The 24,052-nt window shown below is 38.7% G+C and overlaps 2 protein-coding genes across 10 annotated transcripts in view; one reads left to right on the plus strand and one right to left on the minus strand.

Moving 5' to 3' along the window:
* The window catches only part of BCAR3 (BCAR3 adaptor protein, NSP family member), an 83,273-nt gene extending 74,599 nt beyond the window's left edge, over nucleotides 1-8,674 (plus strand). For all 4 annotated transcript variants that reach the window (XM_041483054.1, XM_041483053.1, XM_041483056.1 and 1 more), the window contains 6 exons: nucleotides 1,258-1,892; nucleotides 4,573-4,688; nucleotides 5,480-5,651; nucleotides 5,843-5,966; nucleotides 6,813-7,025; nucleotides 7,820-8,674. In XM_041483054.1, the coding sequence (XP_041338988.1) occupies nucleotides 1,258-1,892; nucleotides 4,573-4,688; nucleotides 5,480-5,651; nucleotides 5,843-5,966; nucleotides 6,813-7,025; nucleotides 7,820-8,007 (1,448 nt within the window). In that variant the 3' untranslated portion in view covers nucleotides 8,008-8,674. The remainder of the gene's footprint in view (nucleotides 1-1,257; nucleotides 1,893-4,572; nucleotides 4,689-5,479; nucleotides 5,652-5,842; nucleotides 5,967-6,812; nucleotides 7,026-7,819) is intronic.
* Nucleotides 8,675-9,103: 429 nt separating this feature from the next.
* Nucleotides 9,104-24,052, minus strand: part of FNBP1L (formin binding protein 1 like) — a 57,191-nt gene continuing 42,242 nt past the window's right edge. For 4 of the 6 annotated variants that reach the window (XM_041483061.1, XM_041483059.1, XM_041483058.1 and 1 more), the window contains 7 exons: nucleotides 23,724-23,870; nucleotides 22,783-22,986; nucleotides 14,896-15,005; nucleotides 14,197-14,329; nucleotides 13,664-13,755; nucleotides 13,020-13,168; nucleotides 9,104-12,636 (listed from right to left, as the gene is read on the minus strand). In XM_041483061.1, coding sequence (XP_041338995.1) covers nucleotides 12,458-12,636; nucleotides 13,020-13,168; nucleotides 13,664-13,755; nucleotides 14,197-14,329; nucleotides 14,896-15,005; nucleotides 22,783-22,986; nucleotides 23,724-23,870 — 1,014 coding nt within the window. In that variant the 3' untranslated portion in view covers nucleotides 9,104-12,457. Of the gene's footprint in view, nucleotides 12,637-13,019; nucleotides 13,169-13,663; nucleotides 13,756-14,196; nucleotides 14,330-14,895; nucleotides 15,006-17,033; nucleotides 17,049-20,519; nucleotides 20,679-22,782; nucleotides 22,987-23,723; nucleotides 23,871-24,052 lie in introns of all 6 variants that reach the window. The other 2 variants (XM_041483062.1, XM_041483057.1) reach the window with 2 other exon arrangements.

Genomic DNA, 24,052 nt, shown 5'->3' on the forward strand with positions numbered 1-24,052 from the left:
TCCCTTTTGCTTTTTGTTCCTTTTGCTGCTGTCTGGTTCTATGGCCACTGTCTTCCTAAGCAAGGGATCCATGGTGTGACAACACTTGGGGCATTTCATTTCTCAGATTCTTCAAAAGTTTAATAGTTTTTTCCATACTAACACACTTGTGTGTAGAAGCTTGCAATAATGCATCTCTTCCCATGTGGACAAACTAGCATTGACTTCCAAGGCTGCTTGTTTTGAATGTGGTACTGTTAAAATTCTTCATGCCTATTGTAGGAAGAGTTTTCATGATAAAGAGAATATTAAGTATTTGTACAGTGAGACTGTATTTTGATAGAAAGAGTGTGCTCCTGTGTTTTAACAGTGGGATGGGCAGACATTTATAAGGCAAGTTTCTGTCCCTCTGTAGTTGAATTCTTATTCCAATCCATGGCTGCAGATACTTTTATTTTGGTACTACAACAGCCTGAAGAGGTCTACTGTGCATTTTGTCATGGGATTCTTTGAGCAGGTCCTGTTATCATATTGCTTAAGGGTGGTGACAGCCTGTGATTTGTAGTTTTTGTTTTATACCTGTAATCAAGCAGTAACACCTACAGGATGCAACTGGCCACTTTGCTGTCAATACCAGCAAATGCACTGAGAATTGCACATTGGGAATATCTGACACAGGACTCATCACACATGGGATGCCAAGGTTTCCATATGCAGCGGGTACAGGATGAGGCATAAATACAAAGAAGTATATGGATCCAGTTCTTCAAACTAGCTCTGTTTCACAAAAAGATCAGCATTTCTGAAGTTCATTCCTTCCATGCCTTAGTTCAGGTTCAGGCTTGACTTTGGGAAGTTTTGCTTTCATCTCAAACTTGTCATTCTCAGAAATGACTCATCTTTTATGTGATACAGCTGGAAGTTGCTGTTTTTATAGCCTAGATCAGGTTACAAAGAAACCTCCTATTCCAAGCCATGGAGGCCATCCAGTTCTGACAGGATAGCCTATGTGTGCAGCAGGGACTGGAAGTATTGTCAGCATTACCACAGAATAATACTATAGTGCAGCTGTTCCATGTATTTGGGATTTTGGGAGGATCAGCAAGTGAATGGAATTTGCTGGCTAGGTCATTCCTCAAAATACACAATTTTGCCAGCGAATAATTGACATGATCTGTCAATATTATCCTTAGGAAATAGCATTAGGAGATGAACCCTGGTACAGGCACCAGGAATTGTATGTATTTTGGCCTTCTAAAACACTGTTTTCACCTGCAGGTTCAAGACCTCCATCTCGATTACCTGAAGCAGATGCAAACTCCTGTCCAAGCTCACCTGCGTTTAGAACAGGCAGTGAACCATCTCTAAGCCCCACAGTTGTGCAGAAAGTCACCTCAGAGTCACAGCTAGGGGAAGCTCTTAGAGGATCAGACAGTCAGCTCTGTCCAAAGCCTCCCCCTAAACCTAGCAAAGCCCCCCTGATGAAGCCCCCAGATTCTCCTTTGGCTTCCCACAGCTCTGAAGGACACTACTGTGAACTAAACCCTTCCAGACATCCTACAGCAGCAAAACAACCCTTGTGTCAGAAAAACAGCTATGTGGAACATCTGACACAAAGGGAGAAGGCAACATTCAGGAACTCTGAAACAAGCTATTTGATCCTTGATGATGATCCTGCAATGAACCCTGCAGATCCTTCAGAAGCTTCAGCTCAGATGGCTGAAGAAGACAGCATCTTTCCTGCACCTGTTTATGAGACGGAGTCTAGTTTTAAACCGAATGATTTTGAATCCAAACTACTTCCTCCTGAAAACAAGCCATTGGAAACATCCATGTTAAGAAGAGTTAAGGAGCTCTTCACCAACAATAACCCAAAGATTATTGCACAGCATATTCTCAGAATGGACTGCAAGGTAAAAAAAAAAAAAAAGAATGTGTTTTATTTTATATTGTGCCAGTTTAGATGTTTTAAAGAACTGATTTGAAAAGAATAATGGGTAGATTTGCAGCTAATATAGTGTTTGTAATGCTTGCAGGAATTTTTAGGGTTTGTTTGTTTTCCATTTGAAGAATAAGAATATTCACAAACTCTTTGAACTAAACATCTCTCATCATGCTTGACTTTAGACTCAAGTTCATGAAGTTCCATATATCTTTCAAATCTCTTATCAGTTGCTGCATATCCGTGATTCAGCCTTTCTCCTATCTTGGAGGAAGAGCTCTCTATGCTGTAAAGCACTGTGGGGAGAACTGCTCATGACAGGAAATAGCTGGTTAGGGCAAAGAGCAGGCAGATGTTACTGGTTGCCACATGGTCATTATATACAATGTTCAGTGGAGTTAAATATTTAAACTTCTAAAACCAGCTGCTCTTCTAATCTCTGTCTGAGTTCCTCTCTTAGACTTGGGTAGGTGGTGTGGGAAAATAGCTATCAGGACTTGTGCTCTTCTCTCCTGTGAGAGAACTGTGCTAGTGGAATTGCTTAGAAAGATGTAAAAAACCACAAAGAACTGTTTTTCACATTGTAGACTTTGGGCAGCTGCCAGGGTTTGGAGATCAGCTAATGGATCAGAAAGACAGGTGAATCATCTCATAATGAGATGATGGCTTCGTGTAATGAAAGAAACATAACTGCAGTTAAATCTGCATGACTTTACTGGTGTGACTGAGTGCTGTACCTGCTGCAGAGCAGCTACAGGAACCAACTGCTGTGGTGGGTATCTAACCCCCAAGCTTTGTTGGGCTTTGGCAACTTTAATCTTTTTAAGCAGAGTTTGAGAAGTGAAACATACGGCTACTTACTGGGCAACTCCATTGCAGACAGGAAGGGAAGTGGGAGTGGTGATGCTCCAGATGCTTCTGCACATCAGTAGCACTCTGCTGGTGCTGCTGCACTGATGGACTCTGAAGGTCTAAGGAGGGGGCAGTTCCCTGGAGCAGCCAAGTGTGTGAGTCCTGCCAGCTGCTGGGGACCTGCCAACAGCAAACACAGCTTTTTCCTTCCTCAGTAGCACTGTTGGCTAAGTGAGGCTTCATGCAGACAGGGTGACTCAAAAAAACTCAGCTCCACAACTCCTCAATCTTCTCAGAAGTGGTAGATTAAGGTTACTTTACTAAGGTTCCAAGAGTATTAAGAGCATTCTCTAACATTTTAGTTTCAAAATTCACTTTTTCCTTCCTTCTGCCCGCATGCCCTAATTTAATATATTGTTAAAGAGTATGTTGCTTAAAGGCATAGGATATGTATGCCTTAGAGAAGTAGTGAGTTTATATGTATGTATATAATATTCAATTATCTCATTATTAGACTCCTTATTTTAAATATTGTAAACTTTGCAATGGAGCTAACGCACCAAGTAGCCTGCTGGAATTTATTAAGAGTCATTGGAGGGCTTTGCATAAACAGATTTTTGGATTTTGGAGCAGGAACAGTAACTAGCTGAGACAGGTAGAGAAGTCTGTTTGATGTTCAACTCCAAGTGCTGAGCCAATTCCTGTCACGTACTGGCAACTTGCTGCATAGACTGCTCTGATAAGAACTGCACGATGCAATGAGATTGGCCTGTGAACTGGGCCAGAATGCTTTATACTGAGATCCCAGGCTAAAGTTCATGTATCCTGTGTGTCATCAGTAGTTCAGTTTGCCTTTTAAATAATGACATTTCAAATAAAGAATCCCCCATATGGGAAGTGATGAGGTGAGTGATGGACTAGCAGTCAGTGTTTCCAGGGGCTTCCTATCACTCCTGCTTCTCTAGAAGTGAAACAGGTTTTTCTACAGTGCTGTTTTGTACTGGCGAGGCTTGTGCAGCCCAGATCACTTTCATTGTTTCACAGCCAAAAAATGCTGCTGATATGTGATAACCAGAATATTGCAGGCAGATTGGTTAGTAAATTTGTCAACATACAGGCCTTAAACCAGCAGATAATCTTACACCATCATATTCATGTGGTTTTGTTTATTATTAGCAATTATAATTGCTATTGAGATAACCAGTAGCTAATGCAATCTGTTTAAAAGGCAAAGACAAATTGGTAAGGGTGTCAGCTTTCACACTCTGACTTCCTTAGCCACTCAACATTGTGTCCTCCTTAGTCCTTTTCTAATTCATCTTTACAAACGTCCATGAACCTAATTAATCTTCAGGACCCTGTGGTGTAACCAAGAATGTTCTGAGCAGTAGTTTTTTTTAGGAAAAAAAAAAGGCAAAGCAAGCATGTATGTTCTTAAGGCAAAGAACAGTGCCTCTCTGACAAAGGATCAGGCTGGGAGTGTACTGCATTTCCTGGAATCTGCACAGTAATCCCTTTCTGGAAGCAGAGGATGGAGTTTGATGAAGCATTTTGATTACACCTTTTATGTTTCCTGGTGGCTGCATCATTTAAAAAAAATTTTCTTGGCTTTTTTTGTGTAAGGCACCGAACATGCATAGGTTAAAGCTTTTCTTTGATGCCTGTATTACAGTGTTGTATGCTGTACACTTAGCTCTGTATGCCATGCACTTACCTGGAGGACTTCTCTGTGGCTGGAGTTTTTGGGTTTTTTTAAATGTTAGTTTTGAAATTCATGCAGAGTTTTTTGCACTTGACAGGTGGCAAGGATAGTAGAAGTTTCTGAAGAGATGAGGAGGAATATGGGAGGGAACTCTGGTCTTGAACTGATCACCTTGCCTTACGGACATCAGCTGCGCCTTGACCTGATTGAAAGGTAAATGTTCCTGTTCCTCACTGCCAGGGCAGATGGCCAGAAGCTCAAAGCATGGCTGCACTGTCCTCATTTCCTTCAAGAATGCTCTCCTTCGTGTTTCCTGAATTCACATGTACAGATTATTTACTGGGATGGTATGTACATTCGTTTTGATTAGGAAAGGATTCCTTAAGGTTGTAAGGAAACTGTCCCATGTAGTACAGGGAAAGGTGCTGAAAGCAGGAACAGCTGAATGCCATCAGCTCTCCTTTACAAGCTCAAGGAAACTAAAATTCAGGGGACCTATAGTCTATCTGAGCATGTAAGTGTGTGTGGAGGAGACTGAGAGGTAGTATCCTGCATGTGGCAAGAGGCTAGAGGAGCTAATAAAGTAAAACATTATTAACAAAGATTTCTGAAAAACCTCTGCACAAGTTAAGGGGGAACACTTAGGGTGTTCAGATCTACATTTTCTGCTCCATATTTTAGTAGTTTGATTGCTGAGATATTGGGGGGCGGGGATCACAGGATTTTAATGTGGAGGACAAAGGGAACTGGGGGCAATTTTCCCAGAAGTGTTCATTCATTCAGTGCTTCAGCAGAATTTCATAGTAGCATCTCAGGAGAATTCATTAAAACATTAATTTAAAGCCTGTGTGTATTTATTCCATGTGTCATTATTGGTTTTGGTGCAAAGCTGTTGGTAAGACTATGCTGGGCATGCCAAGATAAAAATTCACCTTTGAACTGGTCTTCGAACACATGTAAATTTAACACTTTGTAATTGGTTGCATGAATTGTTTCACTTACAGGCACAATACCATGGCAATAGGAATAGCTGTTGACATCTTGGGTTGCACAGGAAATGTAGACGATCGAGCAGCAACATTAAACAGGATCATCCAAGTTGCTGTGGAGTTGAAGGAGTCACTAGGGGATTTATATGGATTTTCTGCCATTATGAAAGCACTGGAAATGCCACAGGTAAAAATCCTTTTCTCTTTACGTTCCAAAATATGAAGTTGTTTGATGGCTTATTTAATTTAAATTTAACAGTTTCTTCAAGACTAGAGAGAACATCAGAATAGCCTTCATGACTATTCTGTGACTTTGTGACTAGCAGTGTACTTCCTGCTTGGACCCAGTAATGGGTATTCTCTATTTTGCATGAACAGGTCAGTAGACTAGAACAAACCTGGACGGCTCTAAGACACTGTTATACCCAGACTGCCATTATGTATGAAAAACAGCTGAAACCGTTGTGCAAAGCTTTGCATGAAGGACAAGATGACTGGACTAGTGAGTATGAGTGACACGGATTTCTATTTGCCATTTTAACCCTCTCCTTACTGACTTCCTGTAACCAGCGTGGGGAGATGAGGCAGCTGCTCTTTCCATAGCTGTGCATTGTACCTTAAAATGATGTAAACTTGTATAATGCCATATGATTATGAACAGAAGCAAAGAGTGTGCCAGCCAAACATCAGTATGTGTTTGTGTTGCCTTTATCTCTGCAGAATATAACATTCTTCCCACACCTGTGCTTCCTCTGTGTCGAGCAGAAACTGACACATGGCATCAAAAAAACTTGGGAAAAATATCTCTCCTCTGGCAGATTTTGCTTTCTGTTTGCTTTGTCTATTAGATCAGAGGATGAATCTTCAAATAAAAAGAATGGGTTAGGTAATTCTGGTCAGATTAGGTGCCCCTGTGCCATATTCACTGTAGCTCTAGTTTCTAGAGGGATGCAAGGCAGAGAAAATAATTTTTCATAACATTTCTCCAAGAGAACAGGTAGACAGTGAAAACGTTTTCACTGCCTGGATATGTTTTACTGGAATGACCAATTTTGAAAATGTTTAAAATCTGTGCCACTAATGCCTAGTAATTCAGCAGAACTTCCCCCTCTAGCAAATGCAGCTTTCCAACACCAGTTGGTGTTGGTCATCTTCCCCAACCAGTTGACTGGAACTTGGCATGACAGGTATATTTAAGGTAAGGTTTTTGAAGGCTATTTGTCCTCCATCTGAAAGATGGAAAACAGGTAGTAGTTTCCAACTTAAAAAAGGACACCACAGTTACAGTACCTTTTTCAATTAAGTAATGTCCGATGACATGAGATGTATGGTTGTTACTCTATTCCAGAAACTATCAGTGCTCCACAGAACAACATAACAGTGCCACTGCTGATGCCTCTTGTTACCTTGATGGAGCGCCAAGCTGTTGTGTTTGAAGGCATGGAGCTGTGGGAAAGCAGTGACCAAAGTGGTGAAATAATGCTCAGGCACTTGGGCACAGCTCGCCTGATCGCGGAGCACGCCGAGACCTTCCGCCTGACGGCAGAGCAGCTGCTGCAAGGTAGGAGACACTGCTGCACTGCCACACAGCTGGGGCTGGTGCCCGCCCACGTGCTCTGCATGTCAGAGAGAGAAATTCTTCTCCTCTTTTGGCAGGAGCTGAAAGAGCAGTAGATGTCCTGCAGGAAATTCAGTCTGGGGACGACATTAAGATTGTTTAAAAGCAGACAGTAAATTGCTCATCACTACAGTTCTCCAGCATCTAAACATACTCAAAATTCTCATGACTCAATATGCTGACCTTTCTGGCAACTGAACAGCAGTACAATACAGACTGAGGGTAACTTCCCTGTCTTCTGTACAACATAAAATTCCTACTCTGATTATTATAATTAAAATACCACCCTAAGAGTCTTTACAGCTGTCCAAGTTGCAGCACTGAGTTTGTGACCACTTACGGCCAGAAAGCACCAGCATGTTAACGTGATTGTATTGTTCAAACTTGCAGTGGAAAAGTTAAGGGAGTGGGGAGAAATACAGTAATTTCTGCAGGCAGCATGTATACATCAGTAATTGTATTTAAGATCTGACTACATGACAATTCTAGACATTAGAACTGATCAAGGCTAACCTATCCCAGTGTCCTTAAAGCCATCAGTGTTACTAGAATTGTTACTCGAATGTCAAAGCTGGAAAGGTTTTTTTCACTTTTTTTATGAGCGTGTTAAAATCACTGTACAAACAAGAACCCAGTGCACTACAGCTTATTTGGAGAGAAGACAGTTTAAAAGCAATTTCTACAGAATATAAAATATTGCCTGGTGGTGATACTGTGGCATTCTTTTTACCTACTAGGTTTCCAGCCAGATGAAGAGCTGAGTGAAATCTTCAAGACAGAATTTCAAATGAGATTGCTCTGGGGCAGCAAAGGAGCACAAGTTAATCAAAGTGAAAGATACGAGAAATTCAACCGGATCTTAACTGCACTTTCCCGAAAACTGGAACCTCCTCCAGTGAAGCTGGTGGAACAATTAAGTATATAAGACTCTGGAAACACTATTAAGTGATATACTTGAAATAACCTTAGCATTCTTCTGGCAATTTGATACAGCACAAACTTCTTGCATTTCGCAAGATGTTTAGTACTTTTAACTGCACAATGCACACTTGTTTTAAAACTACTGATTGCTAAACAAATTATTTATTTACTGTGTCACCGAGTCATTTACTGACACCTCTAAACAGTCAGGTTATCCCTTTATTTCCCCCAAGTTGCAATGTTTTAATGATGCCAGTGAGTAAGGGCATTGGCATCTTAAGATGAAGCAAATAGTGTAAATAAAATGATGATAGATTAATTATCTGACAGGGCAGGAAATTTGACGTATAATATTCTTTTAATGAACATAAAAAACACTGTAGATAGAATTGTGAAGTGCATCTTTATGGAAGATAATTTGCGTATTTACAAATCACAGAAACACTGCAAGTTGCAGAAACGATCCTTTATCTGTAACTAGAAAGCTCAGACATCACTGTGCCTATGAAAGCAGTGTGTGTATATGTTGGGACAACTTCCCCTTTTTTTTAAGGCAGCCCCTGTAGTACTTCAGCTTTTGCTGGGGCCTGCACAACAGCTATGCTGCCAGGAATGAATGATGAAATGGCAAGAACAAACAATCAAGATAATTAAAATGCTTTCAGACATGAGTAAGTGTGGGTGTATGTATGTATGTGTTAAACTTGCTTCATTTACTGAGGTGAATCACTTGGGTAAGTACTTTTTCCTTGGATGAAGACAAAGCATAAGGTGTTACCACTTTTTTTCAGGAAATCAGCATGCACACAGTTTTATACAAAGAGTCTTAGCAGCATCTCCCACTTTGTTATATACAGAACTGGTGACAGGGTTGGCCTGAGATGTTGTACAACTGTTTAAGTCAGAGCTGCATTTCTGGAGTGAGATGTTATTACTTAGAGCACTGGAGTATTGGAGTAGGATGACAACAAAGCCAACACCAGATCTGTTCCTCCTAGCTACAGTCACAGCAGAGGTTTTTACCTCCAGAACAAGACTTCACAGACCTCATACTGAACATGTGCCTGTCACTCTTAACAGAAGACAAATGGGGAAGCTAATTACTTAGACCATGAAAAGATTTTTTTATTCCATGAAAATATTCTCAACAGAGAACACTATTTTTAAACAAAGCATTTAACATTTAGGAAATCAACATGTGCACAAAAAAGGATTAAAAAATTACTGGAAAATGTTTGATTCTTTAAGACAACTCACGTTCAGAATTTTAGAGTAAGTGATTTATAAGCTGTGCAAGTACAAATGCTTTTTTCCTATGTTTAATAACCCTCATAAAAGTTTCACTATCCCTCTTGAAAGCAACCTGCCTCCAAAGGAAGCAAATCCTGGTTTCAGAAAAACAAACAGTAGTGTGAAAAGAACATTTAGTCTTTTACCAGGAAGTGTTATTACTGACCTCCGAGGCTGTTAGCCAGGCAGACCACAGGCCCTTAACCAGAAAATACACAGATCACATTTCTTCCTCTTCACAGAATTACAGAATCACAGAACATTCTGGGTTGGAAGGGACCCACAAGGATCACTGAGTTTTCTCCCAAAATAAAAAAGTACTAAATTTTTAGGAAAGAAAAAAAAAAAAAACCAAAACGGAAAAAAAAAAAAACCCAATCCCAATAACCCCCCCAAAAAACCCAAACCCAAAAAACTACCTAAGTAGTTTTGTCAGTATTGAGTAATGTCACATTATTATATAAATAACCCTGTATACAAGCTCCAAAAATCTAAACTTTAGAGTTTAATAGGCCCCATAATACACTAGGTCAAGCTGTGTAATAGTGGTATACATAACAAAAGGAATAAACCTCTACACAAGTCACTCAAATTCAGTTTTACTGGTAGTACAGTTCCTAATAACACTGAAATGAAAAAGAATCCAGCACTGCTGCATCCACATATTGCTTCAGACCCCAGAAATACAGGATGTTTTAATTATTATTCCATAATACACTGCCAAACAGCAGGTGGCTGGGTTGACAAGCTTGTGTTGATGTAAGTGTCCCCCCCCCCACAACATCTCTAGTCTAATTCTTATCACCCTAATCAATCAGATATGATGTATTTATTAATAGAACCACAAATGGGAGACAAGACAACATAAGCAATAGGGGCACTGCAGACAACTATATTTACACGTATAAACATATCCAAATTTCAATTGTTTACAAGTAAAAGTGCACAAAGATCATTACGAAGTATCACTCAAATGTCACCTGGTCCATACAATGAAGCATCACCTGGAAATGGACTAGCACTGCAGTAATTGAAATTGGAACGTCATCGTGAAAAACTAAAAGACAGTTTCCATAAAAATCTTTTAAAAAAATATTAAAGTCAAATGAAGAGATAGACATTTCAATGTATAAAAGTCATGGATGCACCATGTATCCAGTAAAGTAGAGCTCTAGAAAACACCTACCGTGGCTACCTCAGCAGCTGCAGCACTGTGGAAAGAGCTGAGACACAAAGCCCTTTGTGGGATACTGTAAGTGGTAGTGTTGGCAAACAACAGATTTAGGCACTCTAGTTTAAGGCAGCAGTTGAATGGCAAGTGGTTGACTTCTGAAAACAGTCATTAACTTGCAGTGGTGAATCCTCTGGTTGTGTTCCGGCTGTCAGTGCTCACAACAGGTTACTGAAGGGCTGAAGGTGGACCACAGTTCTAGGAGTTTCTCTTGATTGCATTGTAGGCTAGAGCTGAGATGCATTATTTCCCCAAATTAACAAAATACCTTACAGTCGCTTATCAGTTATGCCAAACATCTGGAATGTAATGATGGTTGCAGTGGTATTGTTATAGCAGCATACATGGATACTGGGATGAAACTCTAGTGCTGAAGGTATTTAAAGAAAATGATTTGTTACAAAACAAGATGAGCAATGATGGCGAAGTGTTACACAGAACATGCCTGAGTGTCCTAGGCATGCAGGAGGAGGTTAACGGCGAGCATGGAGGTGGCACAGGCAGACTGATAACTGACACAGGGCTCTAAATGACTGCCAATAAAAGTGAGTTGGAAATGAACATCATTGAGAAAATTAAAATGTAGCACAAGCTAAAATATAGTTTGTGCACCTGGGACAACCTAGGACAATGAAAATAAAGCAATTTTAGGAGCAGTAGCCTTTTTACTCTGGTAATGGAACTATTTTCCTGCACAAATTGAAAATTTTGTAATACATCCTTACCTATATATGGAGATGCTAAGATGTTAGTGACTACTAAATGTATGTCTGCATGCATTCATGCAACTAGCTTGTCCCTTGGGCCTCCCAGTCTAGACCCCTCCCCTCCCCACCCCCACCCCCCCAGCAGCTGCATGTAACCTCCTTCAAGATCTCGCCCATTTTCTCAGAAACCCGCTTCAGGAACCTGCAGTCCAAGAGGAAAAAGAAAAGAACAAAGTTACTGAAGGCCTTTAGAAGACAGAGAAGCGTGCTCAGTTCTAACAGGCCATTCTCAGTGGCTCTAAGTTAGCCTTCTACTTAATTCCACAAACTCTCATTAGAAATACAAAATCAGCTTTTTTTTTCCCAGTAATCAAGTTGTGCAATGCAGTTTCCAATCCTCAGTGATTTAACAATGAGGAGAATTCCTGTACATTTAAGACACTGTGTTCAGACTAAACACAATACAATTCAAAGACTTAGTTAACACACACAGATTAAGAAGGTAAAATCATTCCCTTATCAGGAGCAGAGAATTTCCAGTAAGACATCAAGCATTACACGTGATCTTTTTTTGTTTGTTCAAGGTATCTAGAGTTAAAACAATGACATCATGTCACATACAGAACATTCTACGTTACAAGTACTGAAAAGGAAGGAGATAGGTCAGTGGACTTTCTGTCCTTCTTAATCATAATGTTTTTTCCTGAGTATTTTTGTTGAACTTTCAGAATCAGAAAACATTTTCCTGTTTAAGAAGTGAAAGCTGCCAAGTATTTGCTAAGGAAGGAAATTAATAATTTTCAGTAACTGAGTTCAGTTAGTTATTAGAGGAAAAAGATCTCTGTTTTAAGAATATAGTTTAAGTCATAAAAGTGGGAACAGCAAATCTTAGAGATCTTTAAAACTTAAGTATTTTTTCAGTTTCTATAAAAACTAAGAATTCCACAGAACAAGCAGGAATCTTTGTCTTTTTTAGTTCAATAGCTGAATTTGACTTAGTGCTTTAAAAAGCAGGAAAGCAGAAGACATTGGTCAAAATTACAGACCAGTGTGAGATGCATAATTTAATGTGGTCATCTCTGAAAGGACTACAGCTAACTCCCCATGCAAGCAACAGATCATTGCTGACTTCTGATTCTGTAATTCTTTCCATGAGCCTGTATAACTTACAATTTTTGCACTATTTTCCCTGGGGAATGTACAACTGAGAGCTGCCAGTTTTACTGTTAGATATATGTTACTGCACCTTTGCTGTTTTTCTCTAGCGTTACATCTATATATGATGTTGGCACATAGCCTTCCTCTCCATTATGTCTTCGAGCTCTTGTCCACCCATCTCCTTTGTCCTCCTCAATAATGTACAAAATTTCCCCTTCTTTCATTGCTAGGGTGCCTTCATTATGACCTGGGAAGAATAGGAGGCAAAGATGTCTTAGTGCTCAGACAAAATTTCAAGTCATCTTTTTCCCAAGGCATAATTTCCAAATTGTACATAAACAGGAAGCATGAAAAATCCGTGCAAGAGAACATATGGCCAAACAGACTTAGGAAAAAAACCCCGTACCAATTTGTAAAACTGAGTGTTTTCCAATAGCTGTGGCTAATATTTATCTTAAAACAGCACAAGTACTGCTTGTGAATTAAAGTAATTTATAAAGTACCTTCACTGATCTTTAAAGCAATTAGTTACTCATACGTAATTTGCTTTAAAGCATTTTACCTGTCTTCCTTATAACAAACCATCCATGCCTTACAGTGCAAGAATCTCAGTGCACATGGTTAACTTACCATCGAACGGATAAATTGCCTTGCAATGTCCTATAGCTGGCAATGGATCATCATCTTCAAACTCATCATCAAACTCACTGGGATGAGCGTGTTGCTGTGGTGGGCCACGCACCTCCTGGTTGGCATCATCCGTGTAGCTCCCTTCAGGGCTGCAAAGCAGTGATGGGAGCGTGAGGACTGAGAAGTCCTTAGCTCCAAACTCACAACATCCGTGCATCACAGAAAGGACAGGTCATGGAAATTGTTTTGGAATTCCTGTTAGCAGTTTTTATATTACTGTCAGAGGTGATTTACTGAAAAAAAAACTCTAGCAAAAGCTAGCTGAATTCTGTTTGAAAAACAAACATAAATTTGACATACCTGTCTCCACAGAACATGGAAATTAGTGAGCCTTATGCAATGGAATAAGACAGGTTTAGAAGGCACTGCTATTTAATGAGCAGGTGTTTCAATTAGACTGCTTTTATATGTTACTGGAATGGCAGGAAGAGACCTTTAGAAGTCAGAACCAGTTAAGATTTTCCTTTAGAAGGAAAGGAAAATCATCCACTCGGGGAGGGTAAGTAACACCCATCACTCCTGTAATCTAAAGGGAGCTGTACAGACTAGCACAGGATCTAAAGCAGTAGAGACAGAGCAGTGACCTCTCTCGGCCCTGGGTGACAAGGTGGTTGATGTCGCTGCTGTGCCGCCTGTCGCTTCTGGCGACTTTACCTTCAACTTCAGAGAGCCAGGCCTTGGGGGAAAAAAGGCAAATATTGGTGTCAAAGAAAAATTGATTCTAAACCAGCACATTTAACAAATGCATTGAACTGCAGTTCACAGAGATTGCGGTCAGATGTCAAGTCTCATAATTACTTCACACAAAGCATAAGCCTATCATTTATGCTTAGCCTATGCTCCATACTAGCCTAAGGAAAAAATCTTTAATTACATGTGAATTTCAGAATACGTGAATAATAATAGATTCTTCTGAACAGTTTACATCTTTAATAATGTACATCTTTATTCTGGCTAGATGAACATACTTGAAAATACAGCACCCTACAAAAAATTGTATCAGGATGTCTGCTCTTCAATCAAGTAATTTTTCTGGGTGCTATATTTAAAATGTGAAAGGCGAAGTACAATTGTACCAATCATTTACATTTTCCAAGAAACTGTTTTAGAATCTAACCTCATTCTTGTGTATTTCCATCCGAAGACGGTCCATATTGCTCATAGTCTCAGTTAATTTCGGTTGCAAACTGCTTGGATCACCCATCTGTGGATTCTTTTCATAAACATCCTTCATCTTGATGAGGGCATCTCTGAAAACATACAAACCATTACAATAATTAATATAAAGCTAAAATAATGTGTATGAGATCCTGAACTGTGATTAGATATCAAGCACAGCAACGAGGAACTGCTGGTCTTCACACCATGCCTAAATCTTCCTCCCATTCTGTCATCTTTGCCTTCTGCTTTCCTTTCTTGTGTTGTGCACAGGCAAACAAGGACTCCAGCTGTTGACTCTCACCTGTCCAGTACTGTTTCCATACTGTTTGTTATATACAATTTCCTAAATATTGGTCATGTTCTGTTCTTAAAGCATGAAGTTGCAGCTATCTTGCTCAACTGACACCCACATCTTTTAACCCACCATTTTAGAGCTAGTGCTCCCTATGCAGTATTAGAATCAAAATGAGTATTACAGTAAAGCAGAAGGAAGCAATATTAACAGAACTTACATACAACAAACTGTGAACTTCAAAAGGTTTATTAATAGCCTGTCTCCTAGCTTTTGAGCACTGTGGGCTTAGGTAGAGGACATTAAAAAAAAAAACAAAACAGAGAGAGAACCATGACAGAGCCCCCAGAAAAATGCACTCACTTTTGGTCTGTTTCCTTCTGTAGCTCTCTGTTTAGTTCATCAATTCTCTGCTGCAGTTTCTTGCGTCTTTGTTCTGGAGGGAGGTGGCTGAAATCTTCTAGTGCAGGGCCCTGCAAGCAGAAATACTATGAAGCAAGCTACCACGTGCACAGGTCTGGGCAGCTGAACTGACATACCCACACATGGACAGTGTTCACTGGAAGCAGATGGACCTTCTTTAAAACTCTACTTGACAGACAGCTCTACAAAAGACTGCACAGAATAAATGCATGTTCTTGCTGCCAGAGTGTAGTCACTCAGTCAAGGTGCTTTCTGCCTTCTGTAGCAGCTGGCTCAGAGAGGTAACTCAAAATTTCTAGACTTTATTTCTCTGAAGTCATATACCTCCTCTTACATCCACTGCACTTAAAGAAGATTAAGAAAGGGCAGAATAATTTGAGTCAGAACAAAAATCTAAGATGTGTATATAATAATTATACACATATACATATAATTGTTTCTTTCTCTGCACTGTGTCCTGTGGTCATTTGGATGGTATCAAAAGAAGAATACTGTATTTTGGATCTGTGCTCCAAAGCACTATTATAGTTCTCTTCCAGAACTTTAGCAATCCTAGAAAACATTAAAATTGACCAAGTTCTGATGGATTCTAACTCAAGTAAAACTGGTTCACAGAGCACAGAAAAAACCTTTGTAATTATCAAAATTATCACTTAAATTTATTTGACTCAAAACTTGCTCAAATATTCCAAGTCACCATTTTTACAGGAAAAAAAAAAAAAAAAAAAACCAACCAGAAAACCAATAACAAAAAAAACTGCAGGGAGGGAAAACACCCTCTTACTTCCCAAACTTTAAAAAAAAATCATAAACCAGCCAATTTAAGACCACCTATTGTTATGAACCCAAACCTGCAAACTTGATCGCAAAATTGTGCCAAGATTATAATAAGCAGGATAGAAGGGCCTGGGTATGAAATGCATGGGAAGGGATTTTTATGTATCTTGCAGGTTTGTTGTGAAGACTCTTCCCCTCAGGGTGTCAGACACTGACAGTGTTAAGGAGGAAATACAGTGCATGTCTTACTCACCAAAGGTTTGGTTTGTTGGGGTTTTTTTGTGATCCCATTTGCCTAAGGAAGTTGGTTTTAACCCAAGAAACCCACTTGCCATTCCAGCAACCCTCCGTGGAGGCAAACCAAACTGGCCAGCATTAATTTTGTCAAGAAGAAAGTTTACAAAACTTGACTGTGCAGATTTTGACACAAGCCTTCGGCTCAGATGCCAAGTTTCCAACACCCCCCCTTAAGATCTTCTCACCCCCTCAACTTTTCTGCACTTGTAAAATCAATCTCATTACTTTTTAAGAAGGGAATACAAGACATCATAAAAGAAGGAAAATCAAGATACGATGTTTTCAAAATAAAACAAGTGTTTTCTTTCTGGAGGAAGAATACACACTGTGTATAGTCTCAAAGTCCAGAGATGAAAAATGACATAAACTTCCTATTCCCTTCAGAAAGTCTCCCAAGAAAACAGTTAAATGGAATATACTACAAAGAAACAAAAATACAATCCTGTCCTCTCTATCATTCTTCCTTACAGGTTGGTTTAAAGCAGAGTATCCTAAAAACGAATCAGAAGAACAGAGGTTTTTTTGTGAATTTTTACTGATTTACCCTGCAATACAATATTGATTAAGGCATGATTTTATTTAATGTAACAGCTTTCTGTATTTATAAGCATAAAGGTCCTCCCCTGCAAATTTTTCTTCCAAATTCAAAGGAGTGTAGTATTCAGTAATTCTTCTTTACACAAATTTTATAATCTTTTCATATACATATTTTATGCTGCTTAAACAATTTTCCTAACAAAGAAAAATCACCAAGTATTTCCATCATGACCAACTTGTGAATACTGGTCAACTCTAAAAGTCCAAAATTGCAGATTTAGTTGCAAGTTTAATTAATGCCTTACATTAAGCATGGATGATTAAGAAGACTGTGCATATGAGTGGAAAATCTGAAGATGTATTTCAGCACCTGACTTAAAGCAGTTATGATATGGAAACACTCTCAGAAGATTATTTTCATGCTATCTTAGCAGAAGTACAGCAGACAGATCAGCACACGGGCTTACCATCTTCACCGACCACTGCACAGTTCATTTGAAAACAGAAAGAAACGGGAAATTATTTACATGCAATGACCAGTTAAAAAAGTGACTAATGCCTAAAAATGTATTTTTAAAATATCACTTAAGGACTGATGTTTTCAATTACAAAAAATACATTTTACTGTAAGCACAAGAAAATAATTGCTTTAAGAATTACTGATTAAAAAATACTAGGTGATAATGGGTACTTTTAACTTACAAAATATTAACATACAACTTCATTAAACTACTTTTGAATTTTAGTGTTCTGAATAAAGGGCTGAGCCTTCTGTTGTAGGAAAAGAAACACACACACAGCCAACATTACACAAAATAGCAGAATTTGATGATGATGGACTGATCAGCTACATACAAGAAATTGATAGCTCAAAATCCTCTGCAATCACTTTTATAAATGTAGTTTTTGCAGTGTCTTTAGTTTATTACCACAGCAGATCTAGAATAAACAAAGATATTTCTGAAGTCCAGAAGTAATTAATTTTACTTTCAGAAAATAGCATTTGGGTCATTGTCCAGATAAAAATAAAGATATTTAAAGAGTAAAGACTTTATCCTTAGAAGAAGCAAATAAAACCCTGGGTGCCAGGAGCTGAATCTTGGCTTTAACGTTCACAGCATTCTGAAGATCTACCATGCTTTTAATAATTTGGACAATCCTTTCCAGAGAAATACCAAGCAACTTAGAAGACAGATATCTCAACTTCACTTTTGACCCTGTGTCAAAAATATTTCCCGTGCCCTGGGTTCCAACATCCCTGAGCAATTTTTAAGGCTGCTGCTTGGGGCACATACACAACATTAGAATTTCTAGCAATGAGGGAAGTAAAGCACCTTCACAAACGATACTCTGGTAGGAATCTCGAAGTCCAGAGATGCAAAATGACAAAAACAAACCTCTTGTTCCCTTCAGAAAGAGTCTGCCAATAAAACTCTGTTAAGGTTTACAGATAACTGCTGATAATGCAGATATTTTATGTACCAAGTGGCATCGAGCACAGACCTCTCACAAGCACTCACACTGCTGGAATTGTTAAGATTTCAAAGGAGAAGCAGCAGCAGCACTAACACAGCAAGCTACACTGGCTTACACCTTCTGTCAATAACCTACTCTACAGCTACTGCTTGCTGCTCTTGCTCTGGAAAATGACAGGAAAATGTACTGCATGAAGCACAGAGTGCAGCGACAGTGGGTCTGCGATCTCCAGCACCTTGACTGAGATCTTGTACAGGGCCTGTTAAACAAAATGACCAGGATGCTTCACTGGCTGATGGATGCCAACTCACAGATAGCAGAAGCAAACTGAGCACCATTTTACCATTTTACATGGGCAGATGGTCATAGGACAAAGGGGAACATTTTTTAACTGAAAGAAGATAGATTTAGGTGAGATGTTAGGAAGAAATACTATATTCAGAGGGTGTTGAGGCACTGGAACAGGCTGCTCAGAGCAGCTGTGGATGCCTCATCCCTGGCAGGTTCAAGGCCAGGCTGGATGGGGCTCTGAGCAGCCTGCTCTAGTGGAAGGGGTCCCTGCCCATGGCAGGGGGTTGGAATGACATGATCTTTGGGGTCCCTTCCAATCCAAACCCTTCTATGACTCTATGGTTTAGTAGTTCTGCATGTCAGTACCACTTGGAAATAATTTTCCAGGGACAAAACATGTGGGAATCACATACTATTAAGCATTTAATCATTGTATATTATAAAGATAAGACTGATCAATGAGATTAAAAAAAAAAATCTATTACTAGTCCAGTACACATTTAAGTTCAAAAGACTTTAAAAATATGCAACAATGTGGTGTCTGTTAAAATTCAGAATATATATAAATCAAATGCTCATTCTTGAAGATTTTACAGAGATGAAGTCTTTAATATTATGGCACATTGGAGTGAGTCTAGATCTGTAGGACCCTAGTGATGCTTCCTAATGCTAAAGAATTATTAAATTTAAATTATTTAAAGAACGTATTAATTCAATTTTACAAGATGAAGAATGTATTTAAAAATCAATACGGATATGGTTTCATTTTCCATTAGCATTCTGTAGTAGTTAGATGATCTTTCCCTTCAAAAGAGGTTCTAGAACTACTGGTAGTACAAGATGATAATTTGTGAGGCTGGAGTTAATACTTTAGTGATCAACAAAATCAAAGTGTAATCAAGGCCTGTGCCATTCCAACAACTCCCTCATCCAGGCAGCTCCTCACTGAGTACTGAAGAGGCATTGCCTTCACAACCAGACCAAATTCTGATCTAATGACTCAGAAGGGAAAGGAGATGCTGCCTGCCATACAGACTGAGAGGAACACAAGCATTTTCTAAAAAATGGCAGCGCCAGAGAGGCTCTTTCCAAGGTATCTGGGGGCCTGAAATTAGATGCCACAACATGACCTAAAGATAAATAAAGTTTTAACTGTAACTCATTCTGCTTCACAGTGACAACAAGGGAGCCTCTAAATTGTAACTTTACTGCAATAGAGCATTGTTGTACCTTGATCTCCACATTATGTCAGCAACAGTCAACCATTCTTGATGCACATGAGACAGCAAGTCAATACTGTCTTGAAATACCAAAAAATTAATAATTATATACAACCAAATGCATCCAATTACCTTTTCATTTGGATTGATAAATACCACTAAACAACATAAACTGGGCAGCCTGTGCTTTTCTGACATAACAGGAAAGTGCCAGTACATTTATCACTCGCACCATAAATGTTGCTAGGAAACCATTTCATATTTCCCTTCTGCTGGCTTCCAGACAAATTCTATTTGCAGAATGTGCCACTGTATCAGTAAATTAATTGATAAGTCTCTGTGGCATTTGGTAGTAATTTTTTCAATAATTTTACCCAAAAGAAACTAGGATAAACAAGAGCAACTAATTAATCAGAAAACACATTAATGCTGCAATGTTTTTTAAAAAAATCGGTATTTCAAAATCTGCCATCACCAGAAGCTATAGCATTTGATGTACAAAAGGAATTAAACTCTCCCTTCTTAGTTCAGTGTCTCGTAATCAACTTCTACTATTTTCAAAGTCAGCAAATAAGACATCAGATCTGTCAGATGATTTTTGTGGTAACTGTATATCCAATGATTAATTACTGCAAAAATATGTTACATGATGGTAGGAAAACATTTGTGAATGTGAACAACAATGAAGAAAGGTATCAAACACATGCTGAGCACCCTCTTTATAACACCTTTTTTTAAGCATGAGCATTTTCAAATGTGATAAAGAATATTTCTACTTTATTTTCTTTTTAATCTGTTGGTAACTTCTATACAGTATGAACAAAGTATCCTAAAAGTGACCTTATGGCTGAAGTGTTAGTTTTAACTAAGTAAGCCTTATAATGAGGGTGAAGAGCATTAGAAAAGCCACATCACAAACACACTGCTCATAGCCCATCATGCATTTCAACTTGTTATCAAACTTACCCCTCTTTTGAGGCTTCTGAAAGAAGGAATTCTGGGCTTCCCTGTTTTTATGTCACTCATGCAATAATGCACTGGTTCAATGGAGAATATGGGATACTGGGACCCATTAGGAGTACTGGATGTGTATAAACTAGTAGGGGTTAGGGGTGGGGATTGTGGCTAATGTGGAAATAAAGAAAGCAATAAATAAGCCAAATGTTCAAAGTGATTTTAAAATGAAAATTCTGTCTTACAAAAATAAAATTTCCATCCAACACAGAAACAGGTTGTAACGTTTCAGACACATTTATACTATAACTGTATTGGGTTTAAAAGGTTTCTGTCATGAATTAATCTTCAGTTATAGGTTGCTGCAGAGAAGGAAGGACGCTTTAGCCTCAACACTGCCACAAGATCCTAACAAGATCCCAAAGCTCCCTGTCTCTTTTCTTAAAACGGCTCTGCTATTGCCAATTTAGTTACAATCACCCTGGAAACCCTGCTCACTACTTCCTCCTAGATACTGAGGTACCCTACCAGCTTAGCCAAACCAGAAATATTTGGTACATCTACGGAGAATGACTAAAACAAAAAGTATTCTCAAACTCTGCAGTCAAGCTGGACTGACACAATGGCTGCATGGCATTCTTAACATCATCCCAAGAACCTCTTCCCCTTTTTTCAAACTGCTTCTCTCATTTTTTGTCTCTTATACCTCTGCTATTCTTTCCCAGTTAAATTTTCCTCTATTTCCACTGCTGCACTACTCATTCTCTTTGCAAAAGCCTTTTATGTCTTTGACAACATTAAAAATAGGTAAAGGAATACCTGAAAGTCAAGACCAGCCATAGTTCCTGCTAAATGAAGGTCCAAAGATCCCCATGAATACCCCAGCTGTAGTAAACCAGCTGATTTTATAATAAATTATTTTAAAATATATTTTAAAACCTGTGAATAGTATTTGGCATTAAATATGTATCTTTCAGTAAATATTTTGCTTCTAGCTGGTGTTTTGTAGAGCGCTCCTCCATCCTCCCCAAAGCCAGGTGAAAATCAGGGACAAAATCTTTCATTTGGATCCTTAGGGAAGAGATGCATGTAGTATGTACACACATATGTCACACCTGTGACACTACAGAGAAAAAAGGCTGACTCCCTGAATGCTACACACAGTGAGTGAACTGGGGAGAAGAAAGAGTAGGGCAAGTCTTGTCAGCTTATTTCAGCTGTCACCACACTAAGGGATTTCTTACAGCTACAGCAAATGCCAAGGTCCAGGCTGAAACCCGTGTACATTTACATAACTCCAAACTCTCAGAAAGATGCCTTGTGGTCAAACTGGCAATTGTGATGTAATTTCAGAACAGGCCGAATCTCACCCACCTCTGCAGACAAATGCAATATATATGGCCCTGTATTAATGCATGCTATGAATCACTAATTATATTGCATGAAAAATAAACAATCCGTTTTAACACACAGCTGGAGTTACACAATATACTGAGGATGGAATAAAGAATGAGCTGTATCCTTCCTTTCTGTAAAGACCTACTTTCTCAGAATACTATCAACTGGAAAATAAATTCTACCATTAAGAAGCCCTAAGAATAGTTTCCTGTAATAAATTATGGAAATTGGCTTGGAGCATTAAAATAACCTCACAAAAATTTATGGCAATCATTAAAACAGCTCACAGATATGCTCCAATATTAAATAAAGATAAAGCATAAAATTTAAATATGTACATGCTCCATTCATTTAAATAGCTAATGCATGTTTTGACAATCTTCTGTTGATCCAAAAAGGCATCTTGCACAGAAAGTGTTAATTGTAACTCATAAGAAAACAAAGTAGTAATTTCAATGCTTTCAATTTTTTCTTGAGCATATGAATATTTTTACCTATTTCCTAGTAGTATTTCTTCTAGGACATTTACCTTTATGGAGCTTCCACAGTATGTTTTAACCAGTGACAGATTATAAACTTTAATGTTTTCAGAGAAACCTCAGGAGTTTTCAAAACTTGCAACAGGTGTAATAAAAATCTACATAGCAGTTCTACATATAAATGTGACATTTAGAAGGGGGTTGCTTTTTGCACCACAGCAACAGATCTGAAGTCTGCCCAGTTCCAAAGCATACTCTCCCCTCTCCTTATTTTTACATTCACAATTAACACCTTCCCTATGCAACTACAGAAAGACTTTACAGAATCTTAGAAACATTACATTAATGGGAAGCTACTTTCATTTTCATTTTCCAAATAGTAATTTCTTAATTGTTACCTTTGGTTTCTTTCCAAATAGCCACAGCTTTCCTTTAGCCTTGCCGACTGTAGTTTTTGTATCAATTCTCATTCCCTCTTGCTTTGGTGTACTGATGGTTCCATCAGAGATAGTTCTGTAAATATTCTGACTGTAGTCTTCAAATGGAAAATCTCCAGGAGGCTCAAAACCAGATTTGAAGCAGTCTATCACTAGTTGAGAGTCCTAAACACAGGACATGAAGGAGTTTAAAAAGCAAACCCATCAAGAACCAGAGAGAAAAAAATGGAGACAAATTTTTCATTTAATTGCAGAGATGCACAGAAAGTAAGAGTGAGCTCAAAACACACACTTTTGGACAGAGCAAGGTAAGGTAACAACATTCTTTTATCTCAGCAGTGCTCATGAGTGTATAGCAAAGCATACTCTGCTGTTCAGAATATCCCAGCAAATACTTCCCAAGGGTTACCACAAATTTAAAACAGGGCCAAACTACTTTCCACCTTTTAATCTTCCAGCACTGGCACTGAAATGAAGACAGAACTAAGAAACTAGATATAGTAAGATAAAATAGCACAGAACCTGCTGCAGTCAAGAGGACACAGAATGAATACTTTGTTAACTGAACACCCTCTGTATGTTTTAGTGTCACATGCAGGAGAAAATACTGACCACTGTATTGCAGGATATTTTAGGATAACCAAAATAATGTGTCCAAAATCACACCCAATGAGAGTGTGTCAAAGATATTCAGATTACACTAAATCAAAAAAGAGAAAGAGAACACACAACAAAAGCAGAAGTGGTCCCTTCTGCTGAAATCAAAGTCACAACTCTTTTGAAACAAATATTTGACAACAGAAAGATAACTGTACGGGGTAAGTCAGTCCTTCCCCTCTTCACAGCTTTTGTAACAGTTCAATTGCTCACACACATTTAAAAAGTTACTCCGTTCTACTTACTCTGTGTTCATCAACTGATTTTGCTGCAAGGATCATCCCTTCTAAGCATTTTGAGATAATTGGAATAACCTTGCGCTCAGAGTCAGCAAAGCCTTTGTAACATTCACTAAGTTTGATAGTCCTTCTTTCATCCATTTCTTGAAGTTGCTGCAAGTGCAAAGAAAGATAAAAAAAAAGCTTTCATTTGATGATTTTTTTCCTCCTTGATCCTGACATATGCAGTTACTTTGGTCACCACAGTGTGGGACAGAATTTCTATGCTTTCTCAGTATTTTTATTTGCTTAAAAAACCACAACTTAGAAATCCTTTCAGACACAATCTGACGCAG

This window comes from Pyrgilauda ruficollis, unplaced genomic scaffold, assembly GCF_017590135.1.
Source record: "Pyrgilauda ruficollis isolate IOZ18807 unplaced genomic scaffold, ASM1759013v1 scaffold6, whole genome shotgun sequence".
NCBI classification, from domain to species: domain Eukaryota; kingdom Metazoa; phylum Chordata; class Aves; order Passeriformes; family Passeridae; genus Pyrgilauda; species Pyrgilauda ruficollis.